Raw genomic sequence first — 20,481 nt, 5'->3', positions numbered from 1 at the left:
GCTCTCTGGTGGTCAGCTGATTCCACGACAGTTTATGCCGCTACCGTCAGTCAATATTTCTGCCTTAAACACTACCCACTGGCGCTGGCAGGCATCTTGGTTGAGGCAAGTGAATGTACACAGGTGAGGCACATTTTGGGTGAGGCCTGCACAATGGGCCTGCCGGTGTCGCACGCGCCGAATATAACAGGTGTAGACCTTACAGTGAAATGCTTACTTACAAGCCCTTAAACAACAATGCAGTTATGAAAAATAGTTTGGGTAGCCATTTGATTAGATGTCTTATGGCTTGGGGGTAAAAGCTGTTAAGGAGCCTTTTGGACCTAGACTTGGCGGTCCGGTACCGCTTGCCGTGCGGTAGCAAAGAGAACGGTCTATGACTGGAGTGGCTGGAGTCTTTGGCAATTTTCAGGGCCTTCCTCTGACACCGCCTGGTATAGAGGTCCTGGTTGGCAAGAAGCTTGGCTCTGGTAATGTACTGGGCCGTACGCACTACCTTCTGTAGTGCCTTGTGGTTGGATGCCGAGCATTCAGGATGCTCTCGATGTTGCAGCTGTAGAACTTTTTGAGGATCTGAGGACCCATGCCAAATCTTATCAGTCCCGAGGGGAATAGGTTTTGTCGTGGCCTCTTCACGACTGTCTTGGTGTGTTTGGACCATGATAGTTTGTTGGTGATGTGGACACCAATTAACTTGAAGCCCTCAACCTGCTCAACTACAGCTCCATCGATGAGACTGGGGACGTGCTTTTCCTGTTGTCCACAATCATCTCCATTGTCTTGATCACATTAAGGGAGAGGTTGTTATCATCTCTGACCTCCTCCCTATAGGATGTCTCATCGTTGTCGGGGGTGATCAGGCCTACCATTGTGTCGTCGGCAAACTTAATGATGGTGTTGGAGTCATGGTTGGCCATGCAGTCATGAGTGAACAGGAAGTACAGAAGGGGACTGAGTACGCACCCCTAAGGGGCCCCCGTGTTGAGGATCAGCGTGGCAGATGTGTTGTTACCTACCCTTACAACCTGGGGGCGGATGCAGAGGGAGGTGTTTAGTCCCAGGGTCCTTAGTTTAGGGATGAGCTTTGAGGGCACTATGGTGTTGAATGCTGAGCTGTAGTCAAAGAACAGCATTCTCACGTAGGTGTTCCTTTAGTCCAGGTGGGAAAGGGCAGTGTGGAGTGCAATAGAGATTGCATCAACTGTGGAGCTGTTGGGGCGGTATGCAAATTGGAGTGGGCCAGTTGGTCAGCGCATGCTTGGAGTACACGTCCTGGTAATCAGTCTGTTTAAAGGTCTTACTCACAGTCGTCCGGAACAGCTGGTGCTCTCATGCATGCTTCAGTGTTGCTTGCCTCGAAGCGAGCATAGAAGTCATTTAGCTTCTCTGGTAGGCTCGTGTCACTGGGCAGCTTGCGGCAGTGCTTCCCTTTGTTGTCCGTAATAGTTTTCAAGTCCCGCAGGTGGAGTTACTGACGTATACAAACAAACAAAAATGTGCATGGCGGAGTAGCCTACATACACAGCTTAACACTCAACAATAATGTCATTGTCATATAAAATATAAAACGGTTGTCTTATAGACAACATGGAGAGCTGGGGAGTATTCATTACGGAAACCATTTAAGAACCAAAATGGAAGCAAACAGAGCAAAACAACAGTTCCGGTTGGACAAATTCCAGTAGGTCCCTCCCCGTTTCATTTGCTTCCGTTTAAGAAAAGGAACTAAAACGGGAGCAAATGAAACAGGGAGGGAATTACCTGAATTGGTCCAATAGAAACTCTAGTTTCGTTACATAACGTTTTGCAATGGAATCTGACTAAATTAGATATAAACCATAGCAAAGAGTTGCAATACGTTTCGCAACGGAAATCGTTTACTTCAAAATGGAAAACATTTTAAAACAAAACAAAATTTGGGACAAATTTGCGTAGGCCCGTGCCGCCTGTCCCCATTTCATTACATTTGGTTCTGTTTGGTTGCTCGTGGAAAAACTGTGGAAAATACATACTGATTCTTATAAACCTTTACAATTTCTGTAATGATGCAGTTTCTCTGTATAGTTAGTCTTTATTCAAAGTCATTTTACAAGGTACTTTATATCATTAATATACTAAAAACAAGTATTAAAAAAAAAAAGTTGTCATAAGAGTGGCCCAGTTGACCACTAAAGGCCATTGTTCAATTTTGTGTATACACAAATAGATACACAAACCTTTAAAAATACAGTTACAAAGTCCATTTGTTATACAGCATGAAGTATGTAACAGAACAAAGAGTATTTATACACACTAAACGGTACCTGTTTGACAGAGGTCATATTGATTAAAGGCTGATATAATGCATTAAGGCCAATAAAATAGCCATGGCTGCGTCTCAATCCAAACACTGCATCCTTGTGGATTGAGTCACAGCCCAAGTCGAAATATTAAACTAAATTGGAACGTCTGAGCAGGTTGGTCCTTCATAGCAAATATTGCAAATTGCCAATTCCATTCATACTTCATTTCAAATGGTTAAATACCAAATGGCACCCTATTCCCTAGTGCACTACTTTTGACCACTAAAATAGGTAGTAGAATGCCATTTGAGGCACAGTAAATATTTAGCACATTTCAAACCATTGCCATTTTACACCAAAAGTCATGATAATAACCATCCTGTTACAAAAATAATTTTAAAAAAGAGAGAGGATGGACAGTGTTGATATTATAATAACAGTTATCTAGCTCATTAAAAGAATGCAAGAAGCTATTTGCATCAGTTTATGATCTGAAAAAAAAAGCTCAGCTAAAACCAGTGAATCTAAATCAGTCCAGGAGGTTCTATTGGATCACCGTAAACAGCTGGTTCAGCTTTAAAAAGCATGTATACAATGAATCCATGTGCATATAAAAAGAGTGTTTAAATAACTTACAGCAGTAAGGAAGGACACCATAAAATAAAATATAAAACTGTGGAAAACATAATTTACTTCTAGGATCCAGCATTTTGAACAGAAAATAAAGCTGAAATTCTTGCACATTAAAATATAAATCATGATTATGACACCCTTCTGACTGCAAGTATACCTTTTCACAACTGATCCAGTGAAATACAAACCAACAATAATATTAACAATATATTACATTTAGTCAGTTTAAACAAGGCCAACCTCCAGTCAAACCAATAACTCTTGGGCCCGTATTCACAAAGTGCTGATCCAGTAACAGTATTCCCCTTTTAGATAATTAATGAATAAGATTACATGTACAGGGGTGAGACCTGATCCTAGATCAGTACTCAAACTAAGGCTTCATCAATACAGGCCAAGGTATATATCGGGAGTACCCAGTAATGACGAGCAATTCTGTGATAAGCAACATTGTCTGTTACACAAAACCATAAACATGAAATCCCCAATACAAAAGGGCTTCAGTAAGCTTTTGGGTGGAAGGGTCTTTGCTTAGTAAGATCATGCCAGGGAAGGCCTGAAATATGTTCTCAGCTTGATCAACCTCCTAAAAGCATAGGCATGACAGGCTAGCCTGGTCACAGATCTGTTTGTGTCGTCTTGACAACACCTATGGTCAAAACTGACATTTACCACAGGAGTTGTAGGACCATAGGAGTTGGCAAGACAGCACAAACAAATCTGGAACCAGGCCCCTCATATGTTCTCGGCCTGGGGGATCTCTCGGATGCTGTCCCTGGGGTTGGGGCGTGCTGTAGGAGGTCGTCTTCTGATGCTGCGGCCGGACGCGATGAGGTCGGCGTAGCCTCTGGAGTGAGAGAAGGCGTAAGCTGAGCGGCGGGAGCGTCTTCCGCGCTGGAAGGGAGTGGATTTCTCTTGCTCCTCCTCCTCCATCTCATACTTCTTCCTGTTCCTCTGGACCTGCGGGAGAAACAAAATGATACATTAGCATTTATAAACAAGTTTAAAATATGGACGTGTGAAGGGTTTCATTCAAGAGCACTTCAAACCTGGAATGTAGTTTGCCAGATTTTGTGCTCCATTTTAATACATTGATCTCTGCTATAAAATCTCTCACAATATTGCAGTGGCAGTGAACCCATCGTATGTATCAAGGACATATCAATGTCATGCCATAATGTTACAGATATCAACGAGTAAAGTCCTTTTCGGGTTAGTAGTAGCTAGGCTTTACGTCTTCTCCAACGGGCGGCCATATGGTTTGGCCAATGGACATATCAATGACATGTCACGCCAAGACGTTACAGATTATAAATCAAGTATTTTTCTTCCTGTAGTACAGTAGATCTTACTTTGTCTCCAACGGACGGCCATATGGTTTTGTAGAGGAACTGAATACAGATGACAGGAAGCAGGCTGATCCCCACAGTCAGGATGATGGTCAGCCACAGATAGGGTTGTTTGAGTGCGTTAGAGGCCACTCCTAATACACATGGAAAAACAAAACAAACGCTGGGTTAGAAAACGTCAATAATTGCTCATTATCATAGTCGGCCATTTTGGTTGCATATGCTCGTAGATATTTTATTTTGGGAGCACCAGTGCAACCAGGAGAACAATCACCCAGATAATAATTGTTGTAATGATAGGCATTTACATTTACGTAATTTGGCAGACACTCTTATCCAGAGCGACTTAGAAATTGGTGCATTCACCTTATGATATCCAGTGGAACAACCACTTTACAATAGTACATCTATATCTTTTTTTGGGGGGGGAGGGTTAGAAGGATTACTTTATCCTATCCCAGGTATTCCTTGTTGATTCCAAGTGCCCTAGAGAAACATGCAAGCTCAGATTCGTTCAATCCGAAGCCTACATGTAAAGAATATTTAAAGAATGCATCAGTGATTTGTATTTTGTTGCAACTTATTTTGAAGATGTAACAGCACGGGAAACCCTGTGTACCACTTTGTGTAGCCAGTTAGTGGTGCTGAAACTGGTCATTTCTTAAAGGCTTTCCCATCCAACATCGTAAATTAAAATGCTAACTGCAAAGTAGGCTTACCTGGCAGAATATGATATCATGATGATTTGTGTGGTCTTTTGTTTTGCAAACTCTGCTAATGCTCAGGCAGGTGCGCATTTTAAAATATAACAGGGAAACTATACCCCTCCAATATTTATTTTAAGATTTCTTCCCCAGACCTCAAAAGTGGTCTCCTGATGTGATTTAAGCATTGTTATGGACTTAGAAAAACAAAAATGGGATGTTCTATTTAAAAAAGTGTGATTTTGAGAGTGAAAACCTGAAGAAAAAAAAAAAAACTGGGAGAACTCCAAAACATGGAAAAACTCAAATGAGAAAAGTTATTTTTGTGGTCTTTGGTGTTATTATGGCAAATACATGTATTGGCTGGTAAGAATTCTGAGCGGCTGGTATATTTATTCATCTACTTGCCACAGTGGCTGATGGACCATAAAGTTCGTTTTTAGACAATGTTCATAAACGATGTCGCGGGTCATTCCAAAACCACTCACGGGCATCTGTTTACACTTTGTTCAGTCATGTTACCTCATTAGTTAGCTAACAATCATTTTATTTTACTTTTACCCCTTTTTCTCCCCAATTTTGTGGTATCCAAATTGGTAGTTACAGTCTTGTCTCGTCACTGCAACTCCCGTACGGACTCTGGAGAGGCAAAGGTCGAGAGCTGTGCATCCTCCGAAACACAACCCAGCCAAGCCGCACTGCCGTACACCTGGCTTTCGTGTCAGCGTGCATTGCCACAGGAGTCGCTAGAGCATGATGGGACAAGAACATTTCCCTGCCGGCCAAACCCTCCCTTATCCCAGACAACGATGGGACAAAATGAGTCTCCCGGTCGAGGCCTGCTGCGGCAGAGCATGGACTCGAACCAGGAGGCGCCAACAACCTGGTTACTTGTATGTATTTGTTTATTTGGATCCCCATTAGCTTTTGCAGAGGCAGCAGCTATTCTTCCTGGGGTCCACAAAAAACATCGCAAGTTACAAAACACTGGTACACTGATAGAGAAGGACAGTCACGAATTTAGCAATATACAAACAATAAACATTGAAAAATAATACAAACAATACAACTAAAAACAGAATGTGTGTGTTAGAGAGTGTCTGTGTGTTACCTCACAGTCAGTCCATGAGGTACCTTTTATGTTTTCTTGAGTAATTGGAGATGGGAGTTCCATGGGATCATGGCTATGTATAATCCTGTGGATTGAAGAGACCCCTGGTGGAATGTCTTGTGGGGTATGTCTGGGTGTCTGAGCTGAATGTTAATTGATTGTGTAGACAATCTGGAATTTTTCATCACAGTAATATTTATCATAACTAGAAGAGAAGCAATTAATCTCTCATCAACCCTCAACTAGGAAAGACTGGCATTCATGTTGTTGATGTTAGTTCTGTATAGGCAGTTAAGGACAATGCGTGCTGCTCTGTTCTGAGCCAGCTGCAGCTTTGCTTGGTCTTTCTTTGCTGCACCTGACTATATTACCAGACAGTAATCAAGATGGGACAAGACCAGAGTCTGAACAACTGGGACAGTTGATGTGTCAAAAACACAGAACTTCTTTTATAATAGACATACCTCTCCCCATCTTCACAACAACGCTGGCAATATGACTTGACCATGATAATTGACCAATGTTATATCTAGGAGTTTAGCTTGGTCAATGGTCACACCCTGTATACACAACTCCAGGTTTAAGTCTTAGAGAATATTTTGAACCAAATAAAATGCTTTTAGTTTTAGATGGGATAAGTTCTTTCCGCCTCTGTGGCACAGCATCAGAGAAGTCCTCATTGAGGAAGATGTAAGTTCCTCTCAAGTTCTTGGTTCTCTTCTCTAAGGAACTTGACCACTATCGGCCTGGGTCTGTCACCTGGGCTGGTTACAGGTTTTCCAGTCCTGTGGACGTGATCCACCTCAATCTTCCTATGATTCATCTTGCAGCTTTTCGGTGCTCATTTTTCTCAGTACTTTCTCCTCAGACTCCATCCAGGTCTCATGTGTAGACTCTGGTATGCCATCCACAACAACTCACATTGTCATTGAGAAAATGTTTCAGATGCAAAACATTTCACTACGGTATGCACTGATGAATACACCACAGATATTTAAGCAGAACTCACCGGTGAAAGTGAAGGTTGATGGGAAGATGACATGGATTCCTGCACTGTGGATATCGAACATGATCCCGAAGTATATGGCTATACTGCAGAGGACGGCGAAGCAGTTCACAAAGGTCCAGTACGACGTCTCCAGAGATATCTGGAGAGAACAGAAGAGACAGGAAAATACATCAGCTCTACATCACTTGTTAACAGCTATAAAAAGAATTGTCTCATTAGTCTTGCATTTGAGCTGAACAGTTTTATAAAAAGAACAGCAACCAATCCAACTAATCAATCAACCAATCATTCTTCAGCTACCTGCATGTTGACTGTGAAGATGAGAGAGGAAGCCATGACCACAGCAAGGGACTGGTAGTCTGAAGGTGCCTCTCCGTCCTGCCCCATGGTCTGGAGGAACGCCCCGTACGGGATGAAGAAGATCACCAGAGAGGTGAAAATGCCGTGGAACAGACTGATGAAGAAATTCTTGTAGTTGAACAACGCTCCCTGCTGACCAGGGAGGTATAACTTGGGGAACTTTCTGCTCAGTTTGTCGTTCACGTCCTTCGAGGAAACAGGAAATAGAAATGACATATTAGCTCAGGGGTTCCCAAACTTCTACTGCACTCAACCCCAAATTGACACTTGGAGGGGACCCCACTTGTAAAAATGATATTCCCTAGTTAACGCTATGTGTTCATATTACCTCAATTTTAGGTCCAGCATTTTAATAGTGTAAGACGTTCTTAGTTGACACTAAGAGGTTGTATAGATAAATCCATTTGAAGATTTTTAAAAAGTATTTGTTTGATAATCAGATTAAATATTGTCTCAGGGGTCCCCGTTTAAATTTCAGAAGATCACACACAGGGCTAAGGAAGACGTCAGCTTGACTTCGAAACGTCAGTCACCTGTTCTCATCTTGAAGAACAATGGATTAAACTGAGCTAAAAATAAATCAATCTCTGCCTTGTGTTGTTGAATGCTCCTTTCTACCTAGAATGAGTCCTTTTGGAAGATTTTCTTGGTAAGCCTCATGATTTTTGTCATTGTTGTTAAGCAACCCTCCTTTCCTTTGTTTGCTGAAGTGTAAAGGCCCACCTTAACTCAGTATTAGCTAAACAGTGTCTCCTTCAGATCATTTGACACCTAGGAGTCAGTGAGTGATGAAAATACGAAGGATTTTAATTAAAATGTTATTCATTTAAAAAAAAAAAATGTAAAGAACATAAATTCAAGTAGGAGAATTTCAAAAGTTTTTTTGAGGCTATATATTCGTTTCAACAAGAGGTGATAACGCCAGGACAAATGTTTCGGATGTTCAACCGTTGTCGGTGTGTCAATATTAAAGCTTACATTTTACATTTACATTTTAGTCATTTAGCAGACGCTCTTATCCTGAGCGACTTACAGTAGTGAATGCATACATTTCATATTTATTTGTATAATTTTTTCTGTGCTGGCCCCCCGTGGGAACCGAACCCACAACCCTGGCGTTGCAAACACCATGCTCTACCAACTGAGCTACAGGGAAGGCTTACCTGATCCAATAAGCCAACCAACAGGACAGGAAGGGAGCTGTACATCACGTTGTATAAAGTAATGAACCAGTCTTCATAGGCAACCTGGAGTGGTAACAAAAAGTCATAAAATTAAATAATAATATCATTCATTCTTCTGTCATACATGTACACATTTAGGATAAAGCCTCTTTACCATAGTAGATGTTACGGAAAGTTACTAAAGTAATTGGGGGTTTTTGAAGTCAGTCTAGATAAGTGGTCAATGAATACATGAAAATACAGTTCAAATAGACAGCGTGACTGCTACTGTCCATCCTGCTGCCTTGTCACCGTACCTTTACCTATATGTACATATATGTGCCCTTCGCTCCCTACGCCGTGCCCTTCGCTCCCTACGCCGTGCCCTTCGCTCCCTACGCCGTGCCCTTCGCTCCCTACGCCGTGCCCTTCGCCGTGCCCACTACTATGTAGTGCAGGGCTGCCCAACTCCATTCCTGGAGACCTACAGTCCTGCAGGTTCTCACTTCAACCCTAATCTAACATACCTGAATATATGAATTAGCTGGTTGCTAAGCTAAATCAGGTTAATTACAACTGGGTTTGGAGTGAAAACCTACAGGAGGGTAGATCCCCAGGAACAGGGTTTGGCAGCCCTGATATAGTAAATAAGTTGCCATTTGGTACACACTCTACGTCTAGAACATTCCCTCACCTGAGCTGAGAACCCGCTGAAGAAGGAGTACCAGAAGTGGACCAGGGTGAAGGCAAAGTTCTTGAAGAAGAAGAAGCGGAGGAACTTGCACATGCGGATGTAGGACCAGCGGCCGTGGACCAGCAGGAGACGCTCCAGGTACCGGAACTGAGCGAAGGCATAGTCACTGGACATCACCGCCTGCATGCCCTCCTGACCGGATATACCCACACCGATGTCTGCAGCTGGAGCGAGAGAAAGTGAGGTGGAGGGAGAGAGATTATCATTAGAACTATTATTATTACTGTCAGTCCCACCATTGTTGTTATGTACTTGGACAATGTGATTTAACTTGCCATGTCAATAAAGTCTATTGAATTTAAATGTAATTGAATTGGATGAGAGACAGGGAGAAGTGGAGATGGAGCTCGGCAGGGAGAAGTAGAGATGGAGCTCGGCAGGGAGAAGTGGAGATGGAGCTCGGCAGGGAGAAGTGGAGATGGAGCGAGGCAGGGAGAAGTGGAGATGGAGCGAGACAGGGAGAAGTGGAGATGGAGCTCGGCAGGGAGAAGTGGAGATGGAGCTCGGCAGGGAGAAGTGGAGATGGAGCTCGGCAGGGAGAAGTAGAGATGGAGCTCGGCAGGGAGAAGTGGAGATGGAGCTCGGCAGGGAGAAGTGGAGATGGAGCTCGGCAGGGAGAAGTGGAGATGGAGCTCGGCAGGGAGAAGTGGAGATGGAGCGAGACAGGGAGAAGTGGAGATGGAGCTCGACAGGGAGAAGTGGAGATGGAGCGCGGCAGGGAGAAGTGGAGATGGAGCTCGGCAGGGAGAAGTGGAGATGGAGCTCGGCAGGGAGAAGTGGAGATGGAGCTCGGCAGGGAGAAGTGGAGATGGAGCTCGGCAGGGAGAAGTGGAGATGGAGCTCGGCAGGGAGAAGTGGAGATGGAGCTCGGCAGGGAGAAGTGGAGATGGAGCTCGGCAGGGAGAAGTGGAGATGGAGCGAAACAGGGAGAAGTGGAGATGGAGCGAAACAGGGAGAAGTAGAGATGGAGCGAAACAGGGAGAAGTGGAGATGGAGCTCGGCAGGGAGAAGTGGAGATGGAGCACGACAGGGAGAAGTGGAGATGGAGCGAGACAGGGAGAAGTGGAGATGGAGCGAGACAGGGAGAAGTGGAGATGGAGCGAGACAGGGAGAAGTAGAGATGGAGCGAGACAGGGAGAAGTAGAGATGGAGCGAGACAGGGAGAAGTGGAGATGGAGCGAAACAGGGAGAAGTGGAGATGGAGCGAAACAGGGAGAAGTGGAGATGGAGCTCGGCAGGGAGAAGTGGAGATGGAGCTCGGCAGGGAGAAGTGGAGATGGAGCTCGGCAGGGAGAAGTGGAGATGGAGCGAGACAGGGAGAAGTAGAGATGGAGCGAGACAGGGAGAAGTAAATAGTCAGGAATGGTGTACTGTAGGGGATCCTTTTGAGCAGGGCGAGGCGCAGAAACGATATCAAACAATCTTGATCTCAAACGCATCACATTAGTATACATTTAGTTTGAAGTAAAACGGGGTCAAGAGTAACAGCTACCAATATTAATTTCAAGGTAATGAAGTTCTAACCCTATGGTAATTAACCTGTGTGGTGAAAATCTAATTCATCTATAAAGCTATAATCTTTAGTTGTTACATCAAATTAATGATATACTGTATATCCATTGATTCCTGAAGAATATAAAGTTATAAATGCCTCATGAGCTTAGTTCAACTGTCGTACCCCATCAGAACCCAGAATAGAAGCCTGTTTTACGCCAATATTTTTAAACAATGTAAATAAACACAGTATAGCCGTATAGCATGGTTAAAACTATAATTTATATATAATGGATGGTCAGTCATTGCATCCATAGCAGTCTATGAATTTTAAAAAAACTGCCGCTTTGTTATTTTTTCAAATTAAAGATTCTAGCTTCAACAATTACTAATAAATGATGAATAACTTAAAAGAGTAAATGAAATTAAAATCCTCCCGTACTCTTGATCATGTTGACGTCGTTGGCTCCGTCTCCGATGGACAGCGTGACAGCCTTCTTATACTTCTTCACCAGGCTGACCACGTTGGCCTTCTGTTTGGGCGTGACACGACAGCAGATGACTGCCTCGCACTCGCACGCCATGTTCACAAAGTCCACCTGACGAGTCTCCTTCTCCCAGTCGTCGATTGGCTGGGCGGCATCCTGGGGCGTGGTGGAGGCAGGTCTCTTACCGAGACGCTTCAGTCGAAGACGGCGACGCTTCTTTTTCTTCTCGTATAAGATCTCGTTCTGCAGACAGACACAGAGAGCGGCAGACAGACAAAGAGAGCGGCAGACAGACAAAGAGAGCGGCAGACAGACACAGAGAGCGGCAGACAGACACAGAGAGCGGCATAAAGGCAGGCAGGCAGGCAGGAATAAAGGCAGGCAGGCAGACATAAAGGCAGGCAGGCAGACATAAAGGCAGGCAGGCAGACATAAAGGCAGGCAGGCAGACACAAAGGCAGGCAGGCAGACAAAGGCAGGCAGGCAGACATAAAGGCAGGCAGGCAGACATAAAGGCAGGCAGAGAGAGAGAGAGAGAGAGAGAGACAGACAGGCAGACCGACATAAAGGCAGACACAGAGACACACAGACACAGAGACACAGAAAGACAGAGAGAGAGACACAGAGAGAGAGAGACACAGAGAGAGAGAGAGACACAGAGAGAGAGAGAGACACAGAGAGACAGAGAGACACAGAGAGACAGAGAGACACAGAGAGACAGACACAGAGAGAGAGAGACACAGAGAGAGAGAGACACAGAGAGAGAGAGACAGACAAAGGCAGACAGGGATAAGACAGACAGACAGGGATAAAGGCAGACAGAAATAAATGTTTACTCTTCATTTCTTATTCTTTATTTCACTTTTGTTTATTATCTATTTCACTTGCTTAGGCAATTTGTGCACATTAATTGTTTCATAACTTCATTGAGTGATTTTTTTGCGTTTGATTGTTACTGTCTATTAATTCCCCATTACATATAGCACCAGTAGTACATTTACTGTTAATTACCATCATTTTGAATCTACAATGCGTTTTTGCTTACAGTCATTTATGTTAATACATTCAATATTAGTATTACAGTCTTTTACCATTCTCATTGTCAGAGTTGCAGAGCGCACAACCAATGCAACACTTGTGAGAAACAAGTTTTGGTTCATTCCATTTATGAGTGCTCTTGTCAATGTTGAGTAAGAATGCGCACCCGATTACGCATAGAAGTAGTACTAGGCTACCTGGCCTGCTTGCAAAAATGTAGGCCTATTGATGTACCCATTTTAGGATCTGATAGTATTTCAGATCGTCTTAACTCACCGCCAATAATGAGCTTCTCAAAGTAAATGTTGTTTTCTTCACCTTAAACACCAAGCAAACAAAGTTTGTTTTTTTACATTAATTGAGAAAGACAATAGATCCACAATGTATTTGAAAAAAATATCTTTCCAGCTCTCCCCCATTTTGGGAAAAATATCATGCTCTGATCCAGTGGAAACGTTATAAAATAGGACTTCCTGATTCCCTCTTACCCTCCAGCTGTGTCTGTCTGGAGCTCACCGACACGGGAAACTCAGAGGGCACAGGATGTTTTATACAAAAGTTGCTAGCGTGAGCTTCTGGTTATAGTTGATACAATATTTTAAGTTTGTTGCAGACAGGCCATGCGTAACCAATGTAATTTATAGGATATTTGTTTTTGATCAGGATATGTTCTACCTGCAGGCTGCAATTTTTTGTATTTGTTGGCTTTATGTTGGTTATTTCTACACAGTTGGTAACAGAAGTTACTGTTAGATTTGTATTTTCATTCAGATAGAATTTTGATTACCCACATGACAATGATTTTGAGATACGACGTTATTAAAAATGAAATGAAACTGTTCCACGAAAATGTGCATATGAAAACCATAAATGGCACGCAGATCGGTAGAAATGGTAAGATAAACTGGCATTCCACATGAAAAAAAAAGGTGCCGACCACTCGTGTAACTTAATACCGGCACCTTCCAACAGCCTAACAGAAGGCCAGCGGGAGAAGAGGATGTTCGGGTCAGTTAGTGTTTTTTTCCTTCTTGATCTCTGGCTCCCTCTTGAATCACGTCTTATTTAATTAAACAGTGCGCTTAAAGCATCAGACAAGCTCAATGCATTTAGTTGATTTTATTCCATATGGTCTGTCTATATATGGAAAAATACACGACTTTCGGGTGACCAAGATTGTTTTAAGTTGAAGACCAACTACGACGTAGTAGGCTACTACACTCACCAGCCAGCCTCCAGTGATGATGAGGGCGTTTCTGCCAGGCTCAGGGAAGAACGGATCCGGTACCTTCTTCCTGGTCCGACCGAACGCAGGCGGCTGATCCCTTCTGTTTGCCTGTCTGATCCGCAGCTTCTCACTGGTCACAAAACACAGAATGATTTAAATTTGGGGGTTAAAAATAACACACTGTATATTAACAAGATGTATATTTGATCCCAGAGGATATAAGTATTATTGAAAATCAAACCTACTTGACATCCTCTCCATAGTGGATCTGCATGCCATCGGTAAGCAGCTTACAGGAATAGCCAATGTTCTCAGCCGTTTCTGCAAGCAGGAAATGTTAAAGACTTCATGTTTCTTTCCACAGTAAACAGTAAAACATTGTTGGGAGGTAAACATGGAATCCTATAGTGCATTACTATGAGCCCTGGCCACTATATAGGGAACCCCAGTCTCTGGTTGCATAGAGATGAACATTCCAGAGGCTCTCCCACCACAGAGACGGACCGCCCCTGAGACTATACCTTTCTTATCTCCAGTCAGTACCCAGATCTTGATGTCAGCCTTTGCCAGCTTGGCGATGGTCTCAGGAACCCCGTCCTGTAGCTTGTCCTCGATGGCAGTCGCTCCGATCATCTGCCGATCAGGACAAAACAAAGCAAACATGTCTCCTTTAAGAGTAGAAGGAAGCAGCAACTTTTGGGCGAGCCAAAGCTCTGAACAGCATGCATGTAAAAATTAACTATTGGAACTTGTAGAACATATAGTGGATTCGGAAAGTATTCAGACTTTTCACACATTTTATTACGTTATGCCTTATTCTAAAATATATTTTAAAAATAAAACTCACTCTAGACACAATACCCCATAACGACAAAGCAAAAACAGGCTTAGATTTTTCTGCTAATTTATTAAAAATAAAAAACCGAAATACCTTATTTAGTTAAGTATTCAGAACCTTTGCTCTGAGACTCAAAATTGAGCTCAGGTGCATCCTGTTTTCATTGATCATCCTTAAGATGTTCCTACAACTTGATTAGAGTCCACCTGTGGTAAATTCAATTGATTGGACATGATTTGGAAAGGCATACACCTGTCTATGTAAGGTCCCACAGTTGACAGTGCATGTCTGAGCAAATACCAAGCCATGAGGTTGAAGGAATTGTCCGTAGAGCGCCGAGACAGGATTGTGTCGAGGCACAGATCTGGGGAAGGGTAGCAAAACAATTCTGCAGCATTGAAGGTCCCCAAGAACACAGTGGCCTCCATCATTCTTAAAGGGAAGAAGATTGGAAACACCAAGACTCTTCCTAGAGCTGGCCGCCCAGCCAAACTGAGCAATTGGGGGAGAAGGTCCTTGATCAGGGAGGTGAAGGGGATGTTTTTCAGGGGCTGGGAGACAAGTCTGGATCAAGGGAAAGATGAACAGATAAAAGAACAGAGAGATCCTTGATCCACAGCGCTCAGGACCTCAGACTGGGGCGAAGGTTCACCTTCCAATAAGACAACGACCCTAAGCACACAGCCAAGACAGTCTCCAAATGTCCTCGAGTGGCCCAGCCAGAGCCCGATCGAACATCTCTGGAGAGACCTGAAAATAGCTGTACAGCGACACTCCCAAACCAATCTGACAGAGCTTGAGAGGATCTACAGAGAAGAAGTGGGAGAAACTCCACAAATACAGGTGTGCCAAGCTTGTAGCATCATACCCAATAAGACTCAAGGCTGTAATCACTGCCCAAGGTTCTTCAACAAAGTACTGAGTAAAGGGTCTGAATACTTATGTAAATGTCATATCAGTTTTTAATATTCTGAATAAATTTGTCATTTAGGGGTGCTGTGTGTAGATTGATGAGGGGGGAAACAACTATTTAATCCATTTTATAATAAGGCTGTAATGTAACAATGTGGAAAAAGTCAAGGATTCTGAATAGTTTCCGAATGCACTGTATTCTACTGCCCAAAAAGATATTACATAGATTTCAGTGAATCAGTCCTTTAAACTTCTTCAGGATTGGTGGGTCCCCTGCAGGACGGTTGAGCTAATGTGATTAACATGAGGTTGTAAGTAACAAGAACATTTCCCAGGACATAGGCATATCTGATACAGGCAGAAAGTTTAAATTCTTGTTAATCTAACTGCACTGTCTAATTTACAGTAGCTATTACAGTGAAAGAATACCATGCTATTGTTTGAGGAGAGTGCACAGTTTTGAACATGAAAAGTTATTAATCAACAAATTAGGCATATATTTGGGCAGTCTTGATACAAAATTTTGAATAGAAATGCAATGGTTCATTGGATCAGCCTAAAACTTTGCACATACACTGCTGCCATCTAGTGGCCAATATCTAAATTACACCTTGGCTGGAATAATACATTATGGCCTTTCTCTTGCATTTCAAAGATGGTACAAGATGGTATTATCTTTCACCAGATGTAATGTGTTATATTCTACATTTCTTTCACATTTCTACAAACTTCAAAGTGTTTCCTTACAAATGGCACCAAGAAAATGCATATCCTTGCTTCAGGGCCTGAGCTACTGGCAGTTAGATTTGGGTATGACATTTTAGGCGAAAGCTGGAAAGAAAGGGTCGATCCTTCAGGAGATTAAATTAGGCCCTAGATTTAACTGACCATTTTGATTAGCATGTTCTCATTATGTGGGATGAGCGTCGTCCTACCATGAGGTTGCTCTCAATCTGTTCATACACTCGATCTAGAGCAGCCTCCTTGTTGCCCATTGCAACACTGGCAGCCTTGTGCTTCTTAGCCCAGGCGTCAAACTCCTGCTTACTGATATCCTTGTAGCACAGACACAAGGTCCGGAGAGTCTCGTTGGCAAAGATCTACAACGGAAGAGAAGGTTTTGGTTTATTTGAACATCATAGCACATATGGAATTACTGGAATGAGAACCAATTCTGGAACTACTGGAGCCAAGATTCATTCAATAAGTGACCAACCAAAAAGGGAAAGTCCAGAATGTCTTAGCTCAAAATACAACCACACACATGCTTCATAGCCTGGCCCCTACTACTCTACATATGCTGGATGTAATGGATGGTTTTCAATCTATCAAAAGACACCAGTGACTTACGTCTAGAGCAGTCTGGGTCACTTCCTTGTGTTTGGAGTTAGGAGAGAGGCGTTCGTAGATGACCGTGTCTGCTCCTTTGCAGTACAAACGGATCCGACCGTCAGGGAACCTCACTGTCAGAGAGAGAGAGAGAGACTGCATGTTAGGGAGATGGTCACAGTGAAAAGGGTAGTATTACAACATTTCAGAAGCTTTGCTAAAGTTCCCATAAATCTAGGCTGGTTAGAAGATGTTCAAATCATCAAGGAATAAGCAGGGAGGTAATTCTCCAACTCGGAATTCCAATAAACCTCGGAACTTTACGAAAATTCCCAGAACTTTTAGAACCCTAGAAGGGACACCATGATCACAGTCTTAAAATATTCACTCACGGATGATGGACATGCGTTTACGGTCGCTGTTAAAGTCGAGCAGGGCCAGCATCTCGTAGGTCATCTCCTGGTCCATCTCGCTGATGGTGATGGTGTCCTGGGTACGGGACAGGAACACAAAACCAAAGTTCCTGGCAGCTGTCACCAGAGCCCCCTCGTCAGGAGAGGCTGCCTGGTACACCAACTCATCTGAGGATTGAGGACAACAGACACATCAAGACATACAAACTCTGTGGCCAGAGGTTGTGTCACAGCTTTATTATAGACTATTCATCGGTGTCCATGGTACTCTAAACTAAAACTACCTGGGCTGGTTTCCCAGACAAAGATAAAAGCTCGGTTCTGGACTAAGAAGGATTTTCCAATGAAGATTCTCCATCAAGTTCAGGACCAGGCTTTTTCTTTTAGGTGTCCAGGAAAACAGCCCATTACAAATAAGAATTGGTTTCTGAACTTTGACCTCTAGCATTACTATAATGCAGGTTGCTCACCCTCCTCTCTGTTCTGTATGTACTAACTAGAGGACTTCAAAAGCCAAATGTGCTTGTAGACCATTAAAAGTGGCTCTCCATGGTACTCTGAACACACATCCACTCTGGGGCCAGATCTCCATGGTACTCTGAAGGAAGGCTACCTAATCTTCCTAGGTGTGTTCAATTAACAGGACTAATCACATACTGTATACAGTGAGGGAAAAAACTTATTTGATCCCCTGACAAAGAAATTATCAGTCTATAATTTTAATGGTAGGTTTATTTGAACAGTGCGAGACAGAATAACAAAAAAAATCCAGAAAGATGCATGTCAAAAATGTTATAAATTGATTTGCATTTTAATGAGGGAAATAAGTATTTGACCCCCTCTCAATCAGAAAGATTTCTGGCTCCCAGGTGTCTTTTATACAGGTAACGAGCTGAGATTAGGAGCACACTCTTAAAGGGAGTGCTCCTAATCTCCGCTTGTTACCTGTATAAAAGACACCTGTCCACAGAAGCAATCAATCAATCAGATTCCAAACTCTCCACCATGGCCAAGACCAAAGAGCTCTCCAAGGATGTCAGGGACAAGATTGTAGACCTACACAAGGTTGGAATGGGCTACAAGACCGTCGCCAAGCAGCTTGGTGAGAAGGTGACAACAGTTGGTGCGATTATTCGCAAATGGAAGAAACACAAAAGAACTGTCAATCTCCCTCAGCCTGGGGCTCCATGCAAGATCTCACCTCGTGGAGTTGCAATGATCATGAGAACGGTGAGGAATCAGCCCAGAACTACACGGGAGGATCTTGTCAATGATCTCAAGGCAGCTGGGACCATAGTCACCAAGAAAACAATTGGTAACACACTACGCCGTGAAGGACTGAAATCCTGCAGCGCCCGCAAGGTCCCCCTGCTCAAGAATACATATACATGCCCGTCTGAAGTTTGCCAATGAACATCTGAATGACTCAGAGGACAACTGGTGAAAGTGTTGTGGTCAGATGAGACCAAAATGGAGCTCTTTGGCATCAACTCAACTCGCCGTGTTTGGAGGAGGAGGAATGCTGCCTATGACCCCAAGAACACCATCCCCACCGTCAAACATGGAGGTGGAAACATAATGCTTTGGGGGTGTTTTTCTGCTAAGGGGACAGGACAACTTCACCGCATCCAAGGGATGATGGACGGGGCCATGTACCGTCAAATCTTGGGTGAGAACCTCCTTCCCTCATCCAGGGCATTGAAAATGGGTCGTGGATGGGTATTCCACCATGACAATGACCGAAAACACACGGCCAAGGCAACAAAGGAGTGGCTCAAGAAGAAGCACATTAAGGTCCTGGAGTGGCCTAGCCAGTCTCCAGACCTTAATCCCATAGAAAATCTGTGGAGGGAGCTGAAGGTTTGAGTTGCCAAACGTCAGCCTCGAAACCTTAATGACTTAGAGAAGATCTTCAAAGAGGAGTGGGACAAAATCCCTCCTGAGATGTGTGCAAACCTGGTGGTCAACTACAAGAAACGTCTGACCTCTGTGATTGCCAACAAGGGTTTTGCCACCAAGTACTAAGTCATGTTTTGCAGAGGGGTCAAATAGTTATTTCCCTCATTAAAATGCAAATCAATTTATAACATTTTTGACATGCGGTTTTCTGGATTTTTTTGTTGTTATTCTGTCTCTCACTGTTCAAACAAACCTACCATTAAATTATAGACCGATCATTTCTTTGTAAGTGGGCAACCGTACAAAATCAGCAAAGGGTTCAAATACTTTTTTCTCTCACTATGTGTGATCAGTGATTTCTGAACTGACCAATCAATAAATCATCCAATGATTGATTGAACTTTGAACTCTATCATCACTACGCAGGTTCCTTACCTTCTTTCTGTTCCACCATGACAGTGTGACACAGAGACAGCAGCTTGAAGAACTCCAAGGTGTCTTTGTCCTTCTTGGACCGGATGCAGGCCACCAGGGAATGATCCAGGTACTCAAACTTCCTGTCTGCGTACTTGTTCCAGGTGAAGTCCACTGGCTGTGAAGTACCAAGGGAAAGAAATGACCATCAAGACAACGCTATAGATGAAGCACTGTATGTGTCAAATCTGAATAAAATACTTTCAGTAAAAAAATAAAAAATACCTTCCCACGATCCAGAGATACACCCTCAACATTAGCAGGGTCACCTGTCAAATGAAAAGACATGGATAATTCACATCATAACACAAGCTTCTAAACAATGTTTACAGGTGAAATCTGTTACATTGAAAACAATGCAGAGTGGACCAGGATGTCCATTCAAGCAATACTTGGAGGTACTAGACCTTAAAAATTGTAATTTGGCAATGACAACAAATAAAATCAAATGTTATTGGTCACATACGCATATTTAGCAGATGGTGAAGTAAGCGTCCATGCTGAATATTGTTCTGATATTTTTAACTAGTTCAGTTCCAATAAAAATGTGTCAATGTTGACATCCTTACAAAATAATTCATAAAAATTAAACTTTTTGTACTGCGGGTGTAGTGAAATGACAACAACCTTGACAATAACAGCACAAACAGATCTTGGAACACCAAGCTAAACTCTAGCCAGGATATAACAAATTAGTCTTACCAAAGGTACGTCCAGCGATGGTGCACTTCTTGAAGGCCATGATGTTTTGCGTGAGGGTACCGGTCTTGTCTGAGAAGATGTATTCGATCTGACCCAGTTGCTCGTTGAGAGTGGTGGTGCGGGCCTTGGCTGGGGTGTCTTTCTCCTGGTAGTACATCTGAAGGTCCCAGTTGATGAACTTAGACTGGCCCAAACGAATCACCTCCACACTGGAGAGGAAATTGGAAATATATTTCACCTTTATTTAAATACGGAAAGACCCTAGATTAGAAACCTATTTTGGAAGTGGGGACCTGAAATA

The 20,481-nt window shown here is 43.1% G+C and overlaps 1 protein-coding gene across 1 annotated transcript in view; it reads right to left on the bottom strand.

Annotated features, from left to right (window-relative positions):
- Positions 1–2,051: 2,051 nt before the first annotated feature.
- Positions 2,052–20,481, bottom strand: part of LOC106568528 (phospholipid-transporting ATPase IC-like) — a 48,989-nt gene continuing 30,559 nt past the window's right edge. The window contains 16 exon segments of the mRNA XM_014138950.2: positions 2,052–3,875; positions 4,268–4,398; positions 7,089–7,227; positions 7,389–7,634; positions 8,612–8,695; positions 9,306–9,529; positions 11,302–11,590; positions 13,611–13,743; positions 13,859–13,934; positions 14,135–14,246; positions 16,299–16,463; positions 16,714–16,826; positions 17,085–17,273; positions 19,440–19,596; positions 19,704–19,747; positions 20,181–20,389. Of these exon segments, the coding sequence (XP_013994425.2) occupies positions 3,651–3,875; positions 4,268–4,398; positions 7,089–7,227; positions 7,389–7,634; positions 8,612–8,695; positions 9,306–9,529; positions 11,302–11,590; positions 13,611–13,743; positions 13,859–13,934; positions 14,135–14,246; positions 16,299–16,463; positions 16,714–16,826; positions 17,085–17,273; positions 19,440–19,596; positions 19,704–19,747; positions 20,181–20,389 (2,536 nt within the window). The 3' untranslated portion in view covers positions 2,052–3,650.

The sequence above is a fragment of the Salmo salar genome, chromosome ssa13, assembly GCF_905237065.1.
Source record: "Salmo salar chromosome ssa13, Ssal_v3.1, whole genome shotgun sequence".
Taxonomy (NCBI): Eukaryota; Metazoa; Chordata; class Actinopteri; order Salmoniformes; family Salmonidae; genus Salmo; species Salmo salar.
Note: the sequence above shows the minus strand (reverse complement) of the source record. Positions and strands in the feature narration are given on the sequence as shown.